General features: G+C 45.7%; 2 protein-coding genes across 8 annotated transcripts in view; both read right to left on the reverse strand.

The window, feature by feature from the left end:
• The window catches only part of LOC104635345 (1-aminocyclopropane-1-carboxylate synthase-like protein 1), a 28,398-nt gene extending 10,720 nt beyond the window's left edge, over positions 1-17,678 (reverse strand). The window contains exons 1-3 of one of the 7 annotated variants that reach the window (XM_075754696.1): positions 17,563-17,678; positions 1,828-2,444; positions 268-327 (exon numbers count right to left, since the gene is read on the reverse strand). In XM_075754696.1, coding sequence (XP_075610811.1) covers positions 268-327; positions 1,828-2,427 — 660 coding nt within the window. In that variant the 5' untranslated portion in view covers positions 2,428-2,444; positions 17,563-17,678. Of the gene's footprint in view, positions 1-267; positions 328-1,827; positions 2,445-3,375; positions 3,515-3,577; positions 4,840-5,472; positions 5,598-15,171; positions 15,360-17,490 lie in introns of those variants that run through there. The other 6 variants (XM_075754695.1, XM_075754692.1, XM_075754693.1 and 3 more) reach the window with 6 other exon arrangements.
• The window catches only part of EXT2 (exostosin glycosyltransferase 2), a 176,710-nt gene that overhangs the window by 104,976 nt on the left and 48,202 nt on the right, over positions 1-23,532 (reverse strand). The gene's annotated exons all lie outside the window — the stretch shown is intronic.

Here is a 23,532-nt window from a genome sequence, read left to right on the forward strand (position 1 = left end):
TTTAGTTTTCTGAGCCAAGTACATTCCCAAAGGGAAACCCATCATGAAGAAGAACGGAAAAACACCCTTGTTCCTATCCTCCTGGAAAAATAACACAAATAAATGTACAAATAGCTGGATACAAAAGTGACTTCCAACAAACAAAAAATTCACGACAAAAAACTTTACCAAAGAAACCTGAGCAACAGCAATAACTCTAGGAAAGTGCAAGCACTAAGGAGGAACTACATAGCAAATTCAGTATTTCTTTTTTGGAACAGAACTTACCCGCTTAGACATCAGGTCAAAGCAGAGCTTATTCTCACTGGTGCCAAAGTTTATTATACCCTAGAAATAGAAATATTTTATTGTTTGTAGATGGAAAAAACATGTGTATATATCACCTTAGCTATCACTTCACTAAATTGCCTCCAAAAAGCTTACCAAGGAAAAATCAAAACAGAGTTCACATAAACTTCACCATATATAACTTGAGACATGTATTTGTGTGTGTGCATTTACATATATATATATCCCAGGCACTCAGCTTCTTAGTCAATGAACTGTCTGCAAATGAATATGTACTAACGGTTTATACTTCTTTACAGAATGTGTTTAACTTAATCTTGAATTCACTCACTGGTATGTATCTAACTACAAAAGAAACCCTAAAACAGTTCTGAGAAAACTAAGGTTTACCCTTCTGCAGCAATTTTAAAGAAGGTTTTGGATACATTTCTTTATCTAAAAGCATTTGTTTATCAGTCATTACCAGTCCACTCCACTGATTTACTCAGAAACCACATAAACATGTAGTCATGAAAAGTGGTTAAAACACTGAACTTTCCTCTCAGTTCCAGGTTTAGGTTTGGCAGTGCTTATTTAGCACTACATTAGATCTTGCGGAGTTCAAATCTACTAGCACATTTTCATTATTGGAAGAGGGTGGGTAAATAACTTTTCAAAAATGCGAAAGGAAATCTAAGCAACTGTAGATTTATGAATTTATGAAAGTACAAGTCCACTTTTAGGCATTTGTTTAAAAAGCTACCTCCTACATAGACAACAGCTGGTAGAAGAGGCAGTTTGTGCCTCATACTGCACCTTGTATCAAAACCTTTGTTGGGTTTTTCTATCTTAAAAATCTAGTTTTCACCTCCCAACACAGTGTGACTAAAATCAGGGCTAATAATAAAACATTTTAAAAGTTTCAAGTAGTTCAGTATCTGAATGCAGGATTTATTTAAAAGTAATCCACATTTAAATCATTATTTATATTCACTATGCTTGTTACTCAGTAATAACTTGCCATGAAGTATTAACACACAGCCTTTGTGCCACAAGGGGGGTATGATGAGCTACTTACAACTGAGCAGCCAAGCGTAAACAGGCAGAAAAAGTGCTGAGTGTTAGTTAAAAGTAATTAAAAAAAAAAAAAGTCTACTACTTAGTTGTTTTATCTCCTGCACCCATCACCTGCAATAAGCAGGTATAATCAGATAATCAGAGATGGTCTTCAGTGGGCAAGAGGAGATGAGGTGCAAAGGAGGAACAGGAGCTCCTGTTCCTGAAGATTTCTTACATCTTTCAAGGTCTACTACTGCTACTATTTCCCCAATAGGGAAATCAGACTGTGCAAACCTGAGCTGAACATGACATTCATCTCTGATATATAGAAATCTGCAAAGCTACTTTTTATTTCTCTTCCTCAAACAAACAGCTTGACATGCCATGTACTAGTGAGATCAAAAAAAACCACCCCACTTTTAGCATATCTGTCAGCAAACCTCTGAGAAAGTTTTTTTCCTAGCAAGAAAGCCAGGAAAAGACTTTGAGGCTCTCACTCACATTGGGGTTCTTGTCTTCATCATACTTGTCAGCATGGTAAGCTTTGTACCCTTCCTCATTGGAGCCACGAAAAATGTTGGCAATGTTGCCACGAGCAGAGAGGTAGGGGCTTCTCTGGAAGTCACTGGGGTTACAGAAGCCATGCATGTCAACCCGCCTCTCGGTAAGGGGCCGAGCCCTCATCTCTTGCAGGTCGCCCCCTCCTCCTCCCATTCCTGCAATTTCAGACAGTGCCTGGGTAAAGTCCAAGCCCCGAGGCATTGCAACGGAGGAGGAGGAGGAGCCGCTATGGTTCTGCTTCAGGATGCTGAGCATCTGAGCAAAGACATTGAACATGCGAAACTCATGCTCCCGCTCCAGTTCAAACCGGCGCTGCTCCAGTTGCATCCGACGCTCCTCCACATCCAAATCTCGCTGAAATCGGCGTTCTTCCATCTGCAAAAAGCGCTCTTCCATGGCCCGCTGAGACGTCAGGGTCTTCAGCAAGAGATCATCAAGTGGGTCCTTCATGCGTTGGCCTTTCCGCTTTTTTCTCAGCCGATGCAAGGCAGAGAAGCCAGGCCGGGGAACCACATTCTGGATCCGTGATGAGTTTGCCATGTTGGGCTCACTGAAACCTGTGAATATGTAACAACAAGGAAGAAAAATTAAACAAGCAGCAAGTAAAGTGGTGTGGACATGCTTTGCTGCCTTCCCCTGCCCTTCCTAGTAAACACCCTTTGACCTACTGCAGGGTTTTACAAGAAAACCAAAGTAAAATCTGTCAGGTACATCTTGGAAGTATGCGAGTTCGTTTGAAGTTTGTTTTTAACTTCACACATTGGGCACCCCATTACGCTGCCAGCCCCAGCCCAAGCTCCGTACTTGGCCTCTGAAGTAACCTTAATGATCATCAGTTCCATCCACTGGGCTAAGCAACCACCATGGTGAAGAGGACATACATAGCATTTCTTCCTGATCTCGGACATTAACCTCACACTGGATATCATCTCTCTTCTTTCCAATCATGCTGTGCTCATCCATCGACCTGTCCTAGACTGGTGTGAAATCCCCCCGATTTCCAGACTGCACCCTTCGTGGCAGCCAAGCAACAGCCCACTGCACTTTCAGCGTAGGAGCCTCATCACCTGTAAATCAATAAGCTGTTTCTGCCAGTGACTTTCAAAACTATCTTCCTTCCAAGTCCTAATGAATAGCTTAGAAAGCCAACCAATGATTATTCCCAAGTATTCTTCATTGTTGAGTGTCCTAAAAGATTAGATCCAGAAAATATTTTAAAAGAACGCAAGGGAAGTTTCACCTGCAGGTTTATAGTGTAGCCATGGCAGAAGAGGGTCTCCTGATACAATTCAGCATGAGGACTGCAGACAGCCCTGGTGATGTTCAAATGATACCAAAAAGCATGCATTTTTCTTTTCAATAAGGTAAGTACTGTCAGCATTATATGCAGAAATCTAGCACAAATGCCTAGCCCAGCTTATGGCAGACATGCCAGCCCTTTGGATTTCATACACAACATTTAGCCTAGCGCAGTAATTTTAGATTTACCTGCAGCATGATACATTTCGGGAATGACCAAGACTATGAATGCAGATACCAGCCTTCTACTTTAAAGCTTTTTGGGACGTGGAAAAATAAGGATCCAAACGTCAGTGCGAAAACCAGGTGTCTATCTCTGCACCAGATATAATCTCTCTTTCTGGGAAACCAGGCAGAAACCTTATGCTGGAATGTAAAAGGCTATCCCTACCTGAAGGTGAAACACTGGTTTCAATGGGAATCTCCACCCTGGAGATGGGAGAGTCGTTCTGGGCCCTCTCCAAGAAGGCTCTCTCCATCTCATGTTCTTCAGGGGAGCCCTGCTGGTAAGACATGGATGGTGGGGGCTCTGGGGTCAAGCAGTGTTCATCAGAGTTCACCTCCTCACATTTGATTTCCATCAGTTCAGGGTGCTGGGAGTGTCCAAAGGGCAGGGCCGAGGAGGCGAACTGGTGATGGTAGCTCTCCACCATGCTGCCCTGCAGCACCTGCTGAGCCATCATGCTGCCGCTCAGGGAGCTGTAGGCCAGGGCAGGCCGGCTGGTCAGCACCCGGTCCATCACCTCATAGAACTTCCACGTCCGGCCACCCCGCGGGGCCTTGCTGTTGTCCTTGATCCGCCGGTATTCCAGCTTCATCTTCTTGATCTTCTCGCGGCACTGGTCGCCCGTCCGGTGGATGCCCTTCTCCCGCAGCACCTCGGCGATGCGGTTGAAGACGTGCTGGTTTCGCAAGCAGCTCTCCAGCTCCATCTGCACCGACTCGTCGGCCCAGAGCTGCAGCAGCTCCACCACCTCAGGGTCCGACCAGTTACTGCCGCGCTCGTACTTCTTCCCCCGAAAATCCATCGCGCCCGGGCCCCGGCCGCGGGACGGCGGGGCGGGCCGGGGGGTGCCGGCGGCGGGCCGGGGGCTCGGCCCCCGCGCTGCCCAGCCCCCCCGGGCCGAGCCCCGCCGGGCCAGCGGCGGGAAGGGGCGCCGAGGGGGGCCGGGGTGGGGGGGGAGGCGGCGGCGGCGGCACCGCGGGGGCGCCCGGGGCGGGCTGCGCCGGGGGTCCCGCCCGCCGCTCGGCCCGGCCCGGCCCCGCCCGGGCGGCGCACCTGCCCCTGCCCCCGCCCCGCCCCCGCCCGGGGGGCCGGGCCCCCCGCCGGGACGGGGCTGTCGCACCTTGGCCCTCGAGGGCGCCCGGGCGGCCCTGCCTCCCCCCAGCCCCTAGCGGGCTGTACGGCCGCCGACACGGCTCGGCACGGCTCGGCTCGGCACGGCTCGGCTTAGCCCGTCCGCTAGAACCGGGCGGAGCGAGCTAGCGGGGAGCCGGGCCGGCATGTTCACATCCGGGGTGACGCACATGCGTGCAGCCTTATTCCGGGATAACTTTAGTCCGTGCCAGGCGCTCGCAGCGCTCCCGGGTCGCGCCGGGCTCCCTCCCCCGCCCAGGAGGCAGGCAGCACTGTACCACGCCGAGCCCTGCCACAGCCGCCCCGCCCCTCACCGCGCTCGGCACCGCTGGCCCGCCCGGCGCTGCCAGGCACGGCTCGGCACGGCCTCGCCCGCAGTCACGCACACACACACACGCCCCCCACACAGCCCCCCCGGCTCCAGCCCAGGGCGAGGTGGGAGCCCTCGGGAGCCGTGCTGGCGGGGGCAGGGCCCCTCCCCGCGGTAGGCGATAGCCGCCGGTGAAGAGGCCGAGCCCGGTCACGCTGCCGCCGCAGAGCTGCTCCCCCGGGTCCGGTTTACTGGCGGAGCGGGTGGCGGGGTGCCTGTGGTGGGACGCGGGCCCGGCTTGGCTGGAGCTGCCGCGTGTGCGGCATCAAGCGGTGTTAGCGGCTGTCCCGGCAGGTCACTGCCTGCGGTCCCCGGACACCAGCGAAGGACTTGTCCGTCCGGTGTGGCTGACTTGCCTCCCGCACCCAGAGAGCCTAGCAGGCAGCGGGTATGGAGGGACCAGGCATTACATCAGGTCACTCTATTTACCACCGCCCCCCCCCCCCCCCCCGTCAGTTATTCACATGGTTCAGATCCTTCCAAGTACCATCCCCCCCGTGCTCTGCTACAGCCCTGTATGGGGTGGAGGACTGCAGAGAGCAAATGCAGGATTTCTTACTTTCCTTCTGCATCATCAGGTCAGATTCCTGACAGGGATCTGTAATTGCAGCACTCAACTCCTCACAGAGCTGTCCTGCCGCATCAGCCATGAAGACGGCCTCAAGCCATGCTGCAGGACGAAGTGTGCTGCACCATAGCCCACGGGTTTGGAAATTTCAGTCCAGACCTGAGCCTGGCAGGATAGGGACTGAGCCCTAAGGCAGCAAGTATGCACATAAACACAGTAATTTATGAGAAAAGCAGAATGAAACACACTGTATCCATATCCTGCATCACAGTTCTCACATCTAGTGTACAGGTTGTGAAGCACATGCTGGGTTCATGGTTTTCCTTTGAGATCAAAAGATAGCTTCATTGCAGCACTGTTTGGTTTTTTTAATCCAACTCTTACTAATTCCCTCTGGATTTTAATAAATCATTCACGGGGTCTATGATTCCATTTCTCAGTCTGTGAAGTGGAAATAAAGATCTTTGTTATATTTTGTGAAATACTTTGAATACTGTCGGGGGTGTGCAAGGCAAGGAAAAAGACAATACTTAGCTTTAAAAATGATACTACCTTTCCTAATAACTTCTGATCAGATAGTAGTTTGGATTTTTTTCAGCGGTCTGCTTAACTAGAGTTTGTACTTCCACACCCGTAAGAAAGATGTGATTTTCCTTTCCTAGGGTTTTTTATGGGAACGGCACTCTGTGTTCTACAAATACTGACTTAATTATATAAGGACATTTACATTGACGGTACTGGAGTACACAAAGAGCGGGGCAACCATGAATAGAGCCATTGGTGATACAAGTTTAATAGTAAATATAAATAGCTTAAAGGCAGCATGGAATAGTCCTTTTAAAAAGCTTTTCAAGGAAGCCCGAGACCCTGGCTGCAGCCCATTATACCTGAGGGCCATAACTTAGCCAGGCAGCAGTAGAGCATTCTCAAAAGCAGCTCAACATATGCTCTGGCTTCAGAAAGAGCCACTATTTCAAAATCAAGCATTAAAAGGGATGGAACCTAGATTCATGATATAAAACAATAATAATAAATCTTGCACTATTGTTCATGGTTCAGTTGTTTCCACCTTTTTATGCCACATGAAGTAGAAACCTTATTTTTTAAATTAAATTCAGAGCTTCCCTTGCACTCATGCAAGTCAGGCACGTATGGCATTGAGGACAAACATATCACATGGTGTTATATTGCTGAGATGATTGAGCTGCCAGTTCTTTGAGCTGCTTTCCCAATTCAGATGGAAAAGAGGACTGACTAACAGGGGCTGCGTTCTCAAAGTGCAAGAAATGATGGTGTTGAAGTGCACACAGTGCAAGCCCCTGAGAACTGCAAAACCAAAAAGACTTTTATTTTCTGAACTGGTTTGTATGCCTATTTCAGTGACAAAAGTGTAGGTGCCACCTAATTTGATGTATCTAAGGCAAGCTAATCCTTTTAACACTTGTTTGACAAAAATCCCTCTTTATCTTTCCTTTTCATGCAGCAAGCTCAGGAATGCAAACCAAATACTGTCATAGAGTACCTTCCTTATTCTCTGGGAATTTCATGCCTCAGTTTCATCTCAGCAGATGACAGCCGAGTGCCACAGTCATGGGGCACTCCTTCCCTGCACAAACAGCGTACCACAACTCCTTTTCTAACAAGCCGTGACATGCGATCCCGAAAATACAACTTTTAAAAATGGTGTTAAGCTTCACTATTTTGTTGTTTAGTTTACTATAGGTCTCCAAGTCATTGATGCAACTAGTTGACGATCAGCTAAATCTTAGATAACAGCCATCAGAGCATGGAACTCTCCTGCCAGTGTCTGTAAGCAATGATATTCAAAATAAATTTTCATTAAATTTGGAGTCTAGATCAATGACACGGTCACAGACGGCACTGAAATGAAAGCCCCGGAAGCCAAATTTTCTGTTTATTTCCAGCACATTTGCAAGTTGAGCAGAGGGGACCCATTGCATATCAGGCCTTCAGCTGGGAGATGTGATAACCAACCATCACAGTAGCTTTGGTAAGGAAAACTTTCACAAAAGCAAACGGAGGCCTCGCAACTCACTGAAATGTCAGATGGTAACAGTAAATTCTTTTGTTGTAACTACAGCAGCTCTTTTTTTAAAATAATAATAAAAAGACTTAAAATTAGAGAGGCCTTCGCGCTGCAAAGAGGATGGCTAAAAATGAGCATCGCCACAATCGTTGTGCGCTGTACCCCTCTCCCACAGAGGGTCATGCGCATCCCCTCCCGGCGCAGAGGCATTTAGCAGTTCCCCTGCTGACATACCCCGAGCTCCAGCTCTGCAAAGCAAAACCTCTCTGGCCTTTTGGCCCGCGCCCAGCTCGACCCTGCGGGAGGAGAGGAGGGAGGATGGAGGGGTTTCTGGCAGCCCCCCGCCCAGGCAGGCAGCTTGGCGGCCAGCGCGGTGATGGGAGGAAGGTCCCTGCAGAGGGTGCTCCAGCCCCGGCTACTTTCCTCCAGCTTGCGCAGGACACGTTGGGTCTGCAACCTGCTTCGGGTTTTTGTGGAAACCCACGGGTGGGAAGGAGCGCGTGCAACCAGAGGGACCTTGGCAGGTTGGGAATGCAGCAGAGAGAGATTTAACCGGAGGGTCAGTTGCCCGGCAGGCCTGTTTTCCAGGAGTTCAGTACGTGACTGTCCACGGTTCGGTATAAAAGGAATTTTCTGCTGCAGTGGAGTAAAACACAACTCTTTTCAGCAGCCTCTGACATGGAAAAACGATGCTGCTGGTTTAACCCTTACAGAGCTGTAGATCAGAGGGATCTGAGGGATCAGAGGGATTCCCTGGGATACGTAGTGGCTGCTGGCAGCACTTAAAGCCCAGGACTACCATAACCGAAACCACAACCATCCAATGCCTGTTTCCAGACTGACTCAGAGTCAGATGAGTTGAGCAGACTCAGATCTAGTTCCTGAGAGGTGACACTGGTAAAAATTCTTCGCAATAATTGCAGTTTAGAAATTAAAGTCCAAATAGACCGTCGAGACAAAAACATTCTTGCATCTACCTAGTTTGGTAGATAATATAAATAAAGATGAGATTTTGCCACTGTTATTGGACAAACCACAACAAATTGAAGCTCTCTTAATTCTGTTATTTCTGGATCTGAGCTGACACCCTGGCCAAAGATGGTGCAGAAGACCACCCCCAGGCACTCTCTGTTCTGCATCTCATTCTCCAGATTGCCAAGGGGCACTGAACAGCTAAAGCCATCAAGCAGCATTTATTTTTACATTCTTTAAAAATTGTAGAGAAGTGCTGGAAAACACCATTTCTGCTTCACAAAGTTTTTGATGTATAAACCTTATTAGTAATATTGATTATCCACTCAATCCTCCTGCAAAAACCCTCAGCCCAGCCCCTGAAAAACCACAAAATATCAACTGAAATAAAGCACCTAGACAAAAACTAAAGCACGATCTCCTCTGTACCAGGATCTTCCTTACTAACTCGTTATGAATTCTTCCATCTCTGTCTCTTTCTTTGGAGATGAGTTTATTTCTCACTGGTTTTCAGAGCAAGCAAGCCCCGACAACCATTACAGATGCCTTCTCTTAGGATTCTTATTGCACTGGCAGGCACAGCAGGGGTACTGTTGGTCTTGTTAAATTAAGACATCATTTTAATAAGCAGCTTCAGCACATGGACATGAGAGACGAGAAGCAAAAGTTTCCAAGGGACACATGCTCCCAACACGTGCCCAAAGGGTTATTTAAGGTACTTTACAGTAAAGCCCACAGAGGGCAGTAGGACAGTCTTCAAAAAAATTTTGTAAAGCAGAGCTGGACAAGGAAAACTGCAGAAGAGAAGGAGAGTTTGGTTATTAAGCACCTAGATTTTTCTGGGACTGATTTTTTTTTTTTTTTTAAACTAAGTGTCAATTTTGTAACTGATTAAACACCACGTTGTGTTTTCTGTGAAACTCTGGGCAGACCCACAGGACCTACCCTATTGCGCGCAGAGGGAGCTACTGAAGTGCTGAGTGTTTTCCACCCACACAAACAACTGAGAAACTGTGTTTTTCCTACTTTCTGGGCAAATTACTTTGGTAAGAGCCAAGTCTGCTTACTCATCCTATGCAACTATTAATGGTATTCCCTGGAGCAGGAAGCAGTGATTGGGTTCGGGGTGTTCTAAGTACTGGCTAACCCTGTGGCTAGTAACAAACAGAGTTAAAGTGAATCCGAGTGTCAAAATTCGTATGTTAGAAAGATTCAAGAAAGGAAATGGATCCAGATTCCTATGACCAAGTCTACTTCTGCAATTCCAGCTCTGGACAGGACTAAAATGAAGAGAAGCCAATTCTCTTCTTCAAAGATACCTAAATTCCTGTAGATTCAGTTGCCATAATACAATTTTTGTAAGTCGTGACTGAGTAAGACACTATGCTACAGATGAAATGGTGACAAATTTCAGGGCAGGAGCAGATTGCACTTCTGCTAAACTGATCAGCATGCCACAGTTAACGGTGCCTGATGCCCTGGGCAAGAAATCAAACCCAATGCATCTATTAGGGCAAACAGATTTAACTTTCCATATGACACTGACACTTGTCATACTATATGTACAGGAAGCTCTTGCAGTGCTCCACGTCCTGTCCATCTCGCCGCTAAGGCTTGCCAGGCACCTCGTGGCCAAGGCAAGCAAAGGCACTCATCACTTGCAGATTCACATGTAGGTTTAATTTCCTTGCAGGACTGGTTGAAACCTTCCTTTTCTAAACACAGAGATTCTGCATTGCCCTAGAGAAATAAGCCCTGAGAGAGTTCACCATGAAGGACACACAGTGCGGCAGCTGATGAAGTGACCTCTGTTTGCAGCTTCTTCATGGTCACTGATACTGGAAGAGGACTTCAAGGAAAAAGCACGTTGAAGAGAGTAGAGGAAAAGAAGAGGTACCCGCTAAAGCTGGAAAATGAGCACTCAAAGTTGCTTCCCTCTTGCCATGCTGTTTAGATTAGCCAGTCAGGCATTTTTATTTGTCTGATTTTTTTCTTTTTTTGGCCATGGCTGCTTCTTGGGCTGGCTCTGGTCTGTACTGTGAGTTCTTTGCAAGGAGACATGCAAATGTTTTCTTCCTCTTTGCTGCCAGAAAACAATGTGGGTCATTTCAGAACCAACAGACACCGAGCCAATAACCCTTCAGCTCCTTTTGTGGCCTCCAAACTCACATCTGCAGATCACAAACATCTCAGCTTGATAAGATAAGGTTACTGTTTTTATCACAGAAACTTAGGTGTTTTGATGGTATTGTCCTTTATCCTGGAAGATATCCTTTATCCTGAAAGGGATATTAAAACAGTAGCTAATATGCTCGGGAACACAGCAACAACCTGTGGGGATATATGTGTTGCTATATTGCTCCACAAAATCAGGACACGCTAACACCAAAATTGCATCACTGAGGTAAATATAAGAGATAAAATTCCCCAAGTAATGACACAACAAAACCAGGTATCAACCCGTTTCCCTCCCCGTGGCTGGCTGGACTGTGCCCTTCAATTGCCATAATTTTTTTTGTCTATCTAGTTTTAGATAAGGTGTACTCAGCATCTGTCACCATTTGCCTTAAAAGAGAAAAGCCAAAGGCAAGGCGAAAAGCAGGCTAGCTGGCCCTTATCTGATGCTAAAGATAGACACAGAGACCTCCGTGTTTGGTCTGATACAGAAAATGGTCATGATTAAATTTCTAGATAAAACCATGGGTGATAATTCTTCTGTATTTTCATTTATAACAGTAAGGAGTTTATACTGCTTCTGCCGGAAAAAACTACATGAGCTGAAATTGGGATCTTGTTTCCTGTAGCATAGCTAAGAGCCAAGCAGGATACTTCTAACGTGCCCCCAGCAAGACCTGTTCATTCACACTGAGTCTTTTCTAACCATGGGTCTATGTGTGTGCGTCAGTGTAGTTTTTTTGCAATTACAGGAAAAATTAAGAAAATTTGCAATTACAGGAGAAATTAAGAAATTTCTGTACAGTGGGAAACCAGGTTCGTAAAGAAGACTTTCCCACAGAGCTGTAATGCTGGCGTGCAGCACCCACTGCTATGGGTGTCCTTGGTTTTCACAGTGCTCTCTGCCAGTGGAATTCAACCCTACGTGCCATAGCCCTGCAGCTATTCTGCTCCAGCCTCTGCACTGACAGCAGATCATCGTCCTCATCCTGACCTTCTTTTCTGCTCTGGCAGGCCTGAGAATAGCAAACTACGCTGACGTTTACTGGTAGCCTTGTGTCTCAGGCTGAGGCCACAAACCTCACATCACTGCTTGCCTTGAACAGAGAGCTACAAAGGCAGCATCAGTGTACCCATCCAGGTCAGCTGCGCTCAGCTTCTGCTTTCCTGAACCAAGTATAATCCTCAAAAGGGAACGTTCCCCTCACATACTGTCAGTGCTATCTATCCTTTCTCAGTAACTGCTAATAAATAGTTTTGTTTTGTGGTTTTTATTTTAAAAATCTTTCCTTTGCAGTCAGTTCATGAGAGCTGGAGATCTTTCTGTTCTCCTTCCCTCATCCTCCCCATCTTGTGCAAGAGCTTCAGTGATGTTGCCCTTAAAAAGTCAGTAATTGGTCCGAGAAACATTGATTGTCCTTGTGTAACTACCAGCGCACTCAGAAAACAGCCTGAGACGCTGTGGGGCAACATCAGTCCTGCTGAACAGCGTAACGCCAGCTGCCTGTGCTGTACAGCTCTTTGGTCCTTCATCCAGCTAAGCTATGTTTATCTGAACTTGATGCGGCCCAGAAAAGAAATGCCAATTTTTCAATACTATTTTAATGCAAACTTCCTGAGAACGGGCCAGGGGAAATCATCGCTGTCTGGCTGTGCAAGGGAGTGAATGACAGGGAGGTTTTTGAGCTGCCTGATATACATTTTTAAGTAAGGCTAGCAGAAATTTTATGCTAACATTTGAATTCAAACAACCACATTGGATTGATTGCGATCTGGAAAGGAAACATACCCAGAAGTTAGAATAGCACAAGGATCTGATACCTTTAAGTAGATATTTGTCAGTGCTGCTGAGTCTGTCTTTCCTTCAGAGTAGTGTGTGGATGAAAAAAAAACGGTCAGGGAAGGAAATGGTTGGGATGGAAGTCAGTTCTCCCAAGACTGGAAATCCTTCCAATTTCCCACATGGACCCAGAACCTGAATTCCCTTTAAGGCTGGTGGCCCCCAGACACTTAAACTGAAGCCAGGGAGAGGATCCTCTTGTCCTGAGAGTTGTGCAACCTGTCATGAGTATTTGGAGAGTAAAGTAAAGCAGAAACAGTCAACAAAAGTCTGCAGGTGCTGGTGCTACCTTTGTTTCTAACAGGGCTACCAAGCACCTCTTCTTCTTCTTTTCTTATTGAGTGATTTCTCCTGCCCCTGCTGCTTGTCTGGCACGGACTGGCAGGGACTGGTCTGTTCCACCTCAAGATTACCAATAGCTTGAGATGGGAAGAGAAACTTACTTTCCCAAAGGCTTGTGTGGCTTTCACAGCTATACTATACAGGTTCTCTGTTGTTCTCTTCTGTTATTTCCATCTCTACCTGTGGCAGCACTACTGTGACATAATTCCTGGAAGACATAAAATTTTTGAAATCTCCCATAAAAGACTCCCAGCCTGCCTAAGCAACCTGTTCAGTGCTTCACTACATTTGGCATGAGCAGGGTTTCCTAATGCCTAACCCTTATCTGCCCTGCTACAAGAGAAGCTGTAAGGGAGAATTCTGGTCTTATCTACCACTGACACAGAAAACTGTTTTGTCGTCTTCCTTTCGTAGCAAGTTGAGAGGTTAGCATATAGCCTTCTCTTCTCAAGAAACTCAAAAAATGTAGATAATATCTTCTATAGACTTCTGATTATTTTTGTTGTTCTTCTCTCAGCTCTCAAACCCACCTACAGCTTTTGGGAAATCTGGCATCCACGATTAGGCATAACACTTCAGCCAAAACCCCACCAGTGCTAAGCAGAGAAAGGAGACTGTTCCAGAGACTGTACTCATGTCTGTCTGTCCTAGGATAACGTTGACCTCTTAACAGTAGCAAAGCATTTGAAACACAATCATTTTGTGATCCCTTATAACCATTAAAACATTCCCTACCTGCTGTCCTGCAAGCCATTGCCTACCTTGTATTTGTGCAGTGCATTATTCATTCCTATTTTGTGCCTTTCCATATCAAATATTTATCCATTTTGTCCTCCAGTGCCTGAAGACCCCTTTGAATTCTGACCCAGTTCTCCCATGTGCTTGCATGCCCCCCAGCATGACACTGCCATCACATTTGATAAGCATTACCTCTGTTGCACTTACGAAGCCACTAATGACAAGAGTGACTGACCGGTGAGCAACCCTGCAGTTCCCTCATTGCTCCCTTCCCATTTGATGCAAACCTCAGAGGGCTGTTCAGTGAACAGGCTTCTCCATGGGGCTGTGCACCCATATTCCATGAGTTTCACCTAGGGTGTATGTCTATAGCTGGCTTATGAGTATAACGTGAAGAAGCATGGAAAACCTTACCCAACTCAGAATATAGGGCATATCCTTTTTCTTCCCTGGTTGGTTACTCTGTCAGAAAAAAAAGAGGGCAGACTGCTCTGATAGGATTTCTTCTTGACAGGCCTGTATGCCTGCAACTTATCACCTCATTATCTTGTATATGTTTACTGCAGGGCTCATTTGTTCCACTTTTTCCAGGAACTGGGCTGACTACTACCCAGTTCTTTTCACCTTGTTCTCTCCTTTCTTCAAAGACCATCATTATATGCACTTTTTCCTACATTTTGTGTTCTCAGCCATTTCCCATGATATCTCAGAAATAAATCTTAACGCTTCTGCAGCTGTCTCAGCCAGTTCCCTCAACACTGGACTTCATCAAGTGAACACGAAGACGTATCTAAGCAGTGCCTCAGCAATCCTTGGATTGCGCTGTGTGCCGAGCAGTGCTACACAAAGCCAGCTCCAATCTGTCAGAGGTCCGTTCCCTCCGACACTGGTCCTGAGCCAACCCAGTCCTCAAGCAGAACAACCACATCAGCGCAATGCCAGGTCTGACCTCATTATCTCTGCCAGACCCCACTGTTTCTTCTCACACCCTGCATGACAGTGGTGCAGACCCATCCAGGAGGCTGCCACAAAGCTCATCAGATCTGCTGGTCCTGGGCTGGTTTGGTCCAACATGCAGCACTCCATCCCAACATCCAGTGTATTCTCCCCTACCAGCCAAATAATGGTGAGTTGACTAACAGTCATCCCACTACGCTGGTCCAGTTCCAAAAACACTGGGAGGGAAAAAAAATTACTCTTAGAAATACAGCTGTTGGTCATACCAATCTTGTTTTCTGCTGTAAAGTAGGTAAATGCCTCATGCGCATTTATGACTGTAACCTTACAACACAGTCATGCAGCTTGCTCCCACTTTACATCTAAGAAAGAGAGGCATAGAGCAATCTAGTGACTTGTCACAGGTCAGAAAGAACATGTGCAGAAAAGTACCAACAAGAGATGCTGGCTGTCTTCTCCAAATTCAGTACCCCACAGCAACAACAGCATCATTGATCCAGAACTAGGATACCCCAGAAATTAACTATACCCATTGTCTAAAGCAAACAAAAATAGTTCCCCATACCTTACAGCTGAAGCCAAACACAGTTGGAGTAAGATCCTAATATTTTGCTCTTACCTGTGGACTTTGCTGGCAGAAATAGAAATAGGCTGTTGGACAGCCAGTCAGATTTTGCCTTATGATCCTGGGCACAGCTGCAATTATAACTCTGGCAAAAAGGCTGAGGAAGTGCTCTTTTGTGTTTGTTTACTTTGTCAGGTGTGTTCATTAGACTCAGATTGCATCAAGGAGCTCCCAGAAAAGCATGTGTGAGAATCACACCCCCCCTTGCAAGGTTTTCCCAATCAGAGGCTGTGTCCTTGTGCCCTTGGCCAGGGTCACGTGCCTTTCTTGCAGTATTTAAAGAGCAGCATGTGCACTGGTTATTAATCATCAGGTGTGAGCCTTCTGGGGTGGAAGAGAACATTTAGAAATCATAGCTACTGCTAGAAATTTCTGAAAATCAGATTCCTCAGAGGCTGACAGGGGTTTTATTGTGTTAAGGAAAAGAACAGAGTTTGTTTTGCAGTTTTTGGCAAATCTTTTCTTTGAGAACTCCATCTCAGTTCAAACTGTACTGTGTTCAGTCATTTTAACTATGATGTTTACTGAGCTGTTGTTAAACAGTGATTCATTCTAGGGAACTTCACAAAAGGTTCTAAAAACATTTAAGAAAAAATTTCTCCATCTTCAAGTGACAGGCTGCTCAGCTACTCACTGGTCTACATGTCAATAACAATCAGATGTCAGTGCCTTGAAGAACGCCAATGCTAACAATGTTTGCCACCAGATTTGCGAAGACTAGAGGGTTTCTGCAGAGATTACCTCCTAACCTGAGACTGTCACAGTAAATTCCCATCCCAGAGCCTGAGGGAATACTTGAGACTCCTCTTTCCAATGCTAAGAAATCTCTGGCAAGTTGAGGCCTGGCACACTTTGCAGGGACTCTCAAGCCTGCCAAAAGCCAGTCTCTGCTGCTGACATGTTGACATCATTTTCCAAATGTGATACATGGTGGGAGCAAAAAAACCCTGCTCTCGTTTTGTAAGTAATTTTTAAAAATAGTAGGTAAGTGTAGTGCCAGTGAACTGAGTCAGGGTCCTTGCGCCCTGCATACATCCTAGAAGGAGCATGTCATACTCAGTTGACAAAGGAAACTTTCCCCATGCTGCCCAGCTTGAAACTGGTGGGTGACTGCAAGAGATGAAAGAAATTTTTTAGTCTCTATTTTAGTCTTCATTGCATCTGGCAAGACTTCAGAAAGGGAACTGCTTTTGTGCCATGGAAGTTGTGCAGCAGAAACTGAGCAGAGGCCAGTTCCACCTAACCCCCCCATCCAGACTACTGGAACGTATCCAGGCTCATCGCCACCCTTGCTGACACAGGAGAGGAAATGGAGATCACAGGTATTAAAGATGGAAGCTGCTTGGCTTGAACTTGAGTCAGGTGTCTATGACCAAGACTGTAGTAGCAGCCTCCATCCATTGTAAATCAAGGACAGGTGGGAGAGAGGAAACATGATCTCACCTGCAAGTCAAAGACTTACAAAAAAAAAGGCTTCGCGTCCCATTCTCAGCCTTTCAGTCTGTCCTGTTATCATCTGACTGTACGCTCCAGGAGTATCTTCCCCACTCTTAAGAGACTTTGCTTTGAACCGAAATTTGAGCCTACCCTTAAAAAGTTATGTTAATATCCAGATTTAGTTCATGTCCCTTCACCTCTTCTCCTCTGCAGTTTTGGATCCATTGCAACTGAATAGGGTAATTATCAAGGAGGACACACATAAACCTTCCCTTTGAAATGTGTGCATTATCACCATCTTTCTTCCCTCTGCTTTCCCATTTTTCAGTTTGGCTGAAACTGCTTTGATTCAGAAATGACCAAAATTACACTAACTTTTGTGAAGGAAATTAGTTACATTTCAAGCCAGTTATTTAGAAATTATGAATACCACACAGAAAAACCATTAAGACTGTTGCTGTCTCAGAGGTCATGACTGAAGCAGGCTGTTCATCCCACAAGGAAACCTGCCTCTTTCCAATTGGAAGCAAGAAATATTTTGGCAAGCAGAGGCAGCATACGTGGAAGTGCGTTCTGCCTGTGCCCAGGCTGCTTCAAGTCTGATGGATAAGATTTCATTCACTCTATTGCCATGAAACTCCTTAAACTTCACTGAACTCAAACATACAAAAAAAGAGAGAAATCAGAATACCGTTATGTTCAGAGAGGCAGCACAGATTTCCAGAGCAGCTCTCCTTGTTAGCATACGTTGAACCTCTTTGCAGACGGAAGGATACCTCTTTCAGAAAGCACCAGAATCTGTTTAAGCTAATGTTAATCTGCTTTGATAGTAGTAGCTAGTTTTAAACCATTCCAAATCTCATTTGCATTACCAACCTTTGAGGCAGGGGCTTTGCTAAATGGCAGTGGTTGCTTGGTACCCAGGAGGCAGCATCATCTGTCACTTACATGTCTCCAGGAGCGGAGGGCACTGTCATGGAAGACCTCCTGTGCCAAAGCAGGAGTCACCTCTGAGCCATGTTGTCTCACCGGGCTCCCTCTTGTGCTCCAAACCATTGGGGGAGGAGTGAGAGATCATTGCCATCTCCCTTCCAAACTCAGGTACAAGCCACGTGCCTGTCCCACGTGGAGAACGTGCCAGATGCTCCCAAGTGATGCTGGGGAAAAAGCACAGGTGATCCCCTGATTAAGTGGTCAAGGTCTGGCCTCTAGTCCAAAACCAATTGTAGTTATTTACAGAACAATGTGTAAGAAGAAAGGAAGAAAAGAATTTTTATTTACAGCTTTCATATATTTTTCTCCATCAGCTGCTCAGTTAAAAGAAAAATGTGTATGTTAATATCCACAAAAATATGTAATTCCCTGAGGTCTGTGTATCCCCCATTCCAATTAATAAAACCAGAAATTAAAATCAGCATCTGTTTTCCACCAAAGATTTTATTATCAATATATTGAGTTAGCAAACATTCAAAACCAGTCATTCTGACTTCTCCTTTTCCAGAAGACTTGCCTTAAAGCTCCATTTTTTGAGAAATAATAATAAATTTGGTGTTTTTTCAGGATGTTAGTGAGTTTAGACTCACTGCACTTCTAGCTTCACACTACCAACACAAGAGCTGGGAATGCATTATTTAAATATGAATAAACAAATACTGATTTCCATGGAGCTGGAGCATTAAGAAAAGCACAAACTATCACAAGGTTGACATAAAAATCCAGACTTTGGCAGTGCAGAGCTGCTTCACTTTCTTTCCCATTTGCATTCAGTCAAGCTGTTGGCTTAGCTCTCCCTCTCTCCCTTTCCCTCCCTCTCATCCACTGGGAATATTTATTCATGTATGACCAGGCTTCAGATGTTTTCCATAAGACTGATGTGCTAACAAGTCAAATGTTGGGCCAGGCTGGTGCAAAGATATTGTATGTCTGTGTAACTAGTAGCCCTATTTTAATACTTGCTTGTAGCTCAGAAACAAACAGTGGGAGCGCCTGATGTTGCCGATCATGTGTCTTGGGCAGAGGCTGGAAGCAGGTGTGCAGTGTTTGTCCTCCCTCTCCCAAACTGTTTCAAGACCTGTGCCAGCTGACAGGCAACTGATTAGATAGTGTTGTCCTTATTCGATTAGAGAAGTGTTAAAAACCTTTATGATGGGCAGGAGGCAACTGGAAGATGCAGCATGCTCTAGCCACTACCAGGCAGGGCAAGCACATGCAGGCAGACGGGCTTTGTCTTGTCTTGCTTATCTGGACATGAAGGACCCTCCATGTGGAATTACTCCAGCATCACTGAGGACAAATTGGACCTCTTTCTCCAGAATCCCATTTGCTTTCAATTTCCTCTACTGCCATCATGTCCAGGACATGTGACAGTGGAAGAGAAAGAGCTGCTTTCATGGACATGTCCAAACTGAAGGATTGGATCTTGATTCATACAAGCACTCATGTCCAGAGGCTCCTCCAAGCCTCTGGTTCTTTTTTCAGACTTTGTGCTCTGGTTCACAGCCTCTGTCAAAATTGCCTACAACAGTGTAAGGCAGATGGTCCTAGCTGTCTGCTTTACTCCTCTGCTGAAGGTCATCACTCCTGCGGGCTGTGGTTACCTCTGGTAAACTTCCGGGGCAACTTGTAAGAGAGGTTTAGAAATGTCTGAAACCTTTGCAGGTAGAGTCACTGGTGCCAGATTCAGAATTCATAACAGTAGGTGACATTTGTCTCAAGAAAGATGATCTGTACAGCACCTGTACTCCAAGCGAAGTGTGCTTTCTCATGATTTCTCTCCATGTTCGTAGAAAGTATAGAAAGAGTTAAAGAGGAATGTGCTAAAGAAACACAAAGATGCTGATCTTCAGTGAAAGAAGTTGATCTGTGCCAGGAGGGGTCTGGGACCCTACCAGCTTGAGAAATCAGCACCACACTGTGAACTTTCAGTGGTCTGGGGTTAGAAATGAGTTGAGTATGGTGGTACCTTCCTCTGATAGGAGACTCAAGTGAGATGCTATGTTGATCACAATGGTTGATGGTTTAAGCATAGGCTTTTCCCAGTCTGCTCCAAGACTGCTTCGTAGAAAAGGTGTGATACATCTTTTTCTGCACATACTAAATAATCTCATTTTATTCTGAGGGATATTCAGAGCTTTTTGGTGACACAGCTTCATTGCTTTCTCCTAAATATTTAGCTGTGCAAGCTCATGCTGTTCAAGTCTGGAATGTCTCAAGATGGAAGAGGGAAATGAGACTGCCTGGAGCTGGGCCCAGCATTTCTCTGGCAAATGTACATCAAAAAAAGCAAAACATTTACAGACATAAATAAGAGATGAGAGATCAGAGGGGAAGAGGAGGGGGGAACCCAAATCTCTCTCCCACTGTGTCCAGCTTTAACTCAAACACAAATACCAGAGATGGGAGGAAGGGGGCAGAGGAAGAGGAGAAAACGATACATAGAAAAGAATGTGAAAAAGCGGTACGATCCAGCACAATCTCAAACCTGCCAGGGATACAAATGGAAATAAACAGGTAACAGTGTGTGGCCTTTTATGGGAATCTTCCATTCATAGGAATTCTCTTCATTTCTGCATGACCACGTCTCACTGGTCTTTTTTCCCACCATTGGCTGATTCTGGATTCACAGATCCTGCCTACAGTTAACCACAGCAAATATTTTCAGCAAAAGTCACTTTGCATCTCACACAATATTGGAGAAGAAACTTAACAGAGACCTACCACAAGAAGCCCCAGAGCTAATAGCTTTATTTCAATAATAAAATGATCTCTTTTAATCCAGCATGTTTAAGACAAGTGGAAGAGATTGCAACCTTTAATCTACAGATCAGAAGGGAATTAACTCCATCTGTCTTTCAAACTTCACTTTTCTTTCTAACGTGGTCAGTGAGACAGTAGCTGTGGTGGTGGCTTCTGGACGGAACAGAACTGGCCCCTAAGAACATGATTAAGATCTGCCACTAAAGAGCACCAGGTGAGAATTTGATCACTATGGCCTCAAGAAAGAGTCAAGGAGATGGCAGAAACAAAAAGATCTGATCTCATTTTGGAGGTGTCCTAAGATAAAAATGCTTTCAAGGACTTGGAGTCAATGTGTTATGTTCTTTCAGGGAATTATATCTTTAACTTACTTTCCATGAACCCAAAACCTCACTGTAGCCATGTTTTCTAGAAAGCAGAAATGTCTATGAGTTGCTGTAGGGGTGGCTCTCAGAGATGCATAAGAAGGTGCTGATATTTTTTTCCTAGTTTCCCCATAATTAAGTGATATTGGGATAGGAATGCTAATCCAGATAAATTCAAAATACCCACTTCAGCAAAAAGGCAGCAGGTGGAAATCTGGCTTAAGCAGTTATTTTTGGCATAGAAGTATCTGAACTAGGGTTGGCATTATTTACCCCTAACATCAAGAAATGGCAACTGCAAGTCTCAGAAGGTCCTAACCTGCAGAGAGAACTGGGCAACAGGAGACTAGGCAAACTGCCTTTACTAATTTAAAAAGAAAATTAAACCACTTACAAATTATTCAGTAAAAATATTGCTCAAGTTTCAGCAGTGGTCAAAACCCACCATCAATCTTAAGGCATGCTGAAAAGATCACAAAGATAATACTGAAAATATAATAAAGTGAATGATAGTAGTCCATCCTCTGAAATAACTGTGTTCAGTTTTCTTTTTCAAAAGAAACAACCAACTAAAAATAGAAAAAGATGAAGGAGGCACTAGGAAGATTGGAAACTCGTCCATATGAAAACATAGAGGGATCCAAAGAAATGGTTCTTTTAGAAGAGAAAGAGAGCAGGTTAGCAAGGATATGAGAGGGCAGCCATGCGTAACTGTGGAAGACATCATTTAGGCATACCTAATGACCTCACTTTAAAATGTAAGACCCAGAGAGCACCCAGTCAAAGCAGCTCCAAGTGTCCCACCCACCCACAGAGCTTGCTGCTCACTAGTGAAACAGATAGAGCTGAAGCAAAGTATTTTGAGTTATAATGAGCAGAGCACAGTTGCACAGATGGCTCCACAGGAATTTGAAAGACATGGACCTTGTCCTGAGAACTTGCTTGAGACAAAGTGCTTGCAGGAATGCAAAAAAATCCAGTGGAGATTTATGCAAGCAGCAGAAGTAATCTCCGTAGTTAAACATGTTTATTAACATGGTGCTACCCAGTGTCTATTTTAATAGCATTTTATGCTGCCCTCTGAAGCAGCAGAGGCTGGGCCCAGTGACGAGCTCTTGGTTGAAGCCAGGGTGGCAGTTTCTGCCTTTCAGTCCTGCTAGACTGACACTGCACTGAGATGGTGCCGTACACCCTGGTAGGCATTTCATTTTCTAAACCACTTCCACAAAGAGAATTCTTCCCCCCCCCCCCCCCCCCCCCCTTTTTAGATCCCAGCAGTTTTCCTTCATCCTTCCCATTTGAGAATTCATCAGTATTTTGCTCAGGAAAGTGCCTGCGAGCGGTACCTGCTGCAGCAGTGGACAACGGGGCAGCTTCCTGCCTGACTTCCCTGAAGCAGCCGAATTTCTGCTTCCGCAGCCTCACATTTTTGGGAGAGACAGCCTCACATGCGAGGTCCATCAGAGGGGCTGCTACTGTCCACTGCTGAATTTGAATTAACAAAAGGCTTTTTCTATTCATCATTATTCGATGACTTTGGAATTTTCAAGAATAGAACAAATTGTAATGACCAAATTTCTGCATTCACCACAAACTAGCATCAACAAAGGGGATAATTAGTCAGATGAATTAGTCTGGGGAGAGGGAGCCAATCTGGGAAGCGTGTGTTTAACAGAGCGATCACACAGCTCTAGAGATGGGCTTGCGGGTGGGTATTCCAGGGACTGGGGGAATTATTGAAGCAGCCAGACCAGCAAACAGCTGCAGCAACAAAAGCACAAACCAGATGCCAGGCCATATGAGCTCAGGAGAAAATACGAATAAGGATCCGACGCTCAACAAGGCATGGGATGCTGACGTCAGCAGTGTTGCACCAGGAATGCGCTTGGCCCCTGTGCAAACCCAGCTCCACCAGAATTCCCCCTGCAAATTCCCTGTGACTCCCATCCAAACCCTCTGCCGTTTGGAGATACTGGACCCCTCTTGTGTTTGTCTGTCAGGAGTACGAGGGGCTGAAAGCCTGTTTTCCACTTTGTGTCCTACTGCACAGAGTACGGCGTCCATAGCAATTAAACCCAACCAGCTCAGGCCGCTTGGGTCCCAGCAGCTGAGCGAAACCCAGCCTGGAAACAGCTGAGACGCCGCTGGTTTGGGGTTTCATTACAAACTGCAGCAAAGGCCAGGTCTGCTCAAGTTCACAAATGCTTTGTCAAACTGGCTTTGATCAAGTCTGACTGTTTTGAGACGAAAAAAATGTGCAGAGCAGAGAGATCCAGAGCCGGATTTTTTCTCAGAGGACTTTGTGTGGGAGAACTTAGTAAATATCGAAGCAGCTCAGGCAGCCAGAGGTGTCGGGAATTTCGCTCCCATTTCCATGGGTGGGCTGGGTTGCAAGGCAGGCTCTGACCTGGAATTTCAGGTCACAGTTTGGGCAGGCACCTGAAAGTTTTAATCTCTATAAGAAAGGAGCAAGGAGGACCTGCCCAAAGCCCCCTTCCAGATACAACTGCATCAGAACAATAATGAAGCCAAACAAATCCTCGGATGAGGGTTTGAACTTGGCAAGCTCAGCCCCATCTCTAGAACCTGCCTGGCCTGGCGCACTCGCCCTGTGAGGGCAACCTTTCCTCTTTGACTTTTAGCTTTCTATAGCCTGTTAAATATTGTAGAAGACGGGGCACCGCGTAGAGTTTCACACCTCTGTGTCAGATCCCTGAGGACACCAGACACTGAGAAGAACAAACATGTTTCAAACCTACAGCAACAACAAACCTCTGATCAGAGCTTTTTGCATTTT

This window comes from Balearica regulorum, chromosome 5 (genome assembly GCF_011004875.1).
Source record: "Balearica regulorum gibbericeps isolate bBalReg1 chromosome 5, bBalReg1.pri, whole genome shotgun sequence".
NCBI classification, from domain to species: Eukaryota; Metazoa; Chordata; class Aves; order Gruiformes; family Gruidae; genus Balearica; species Balearica regulorum.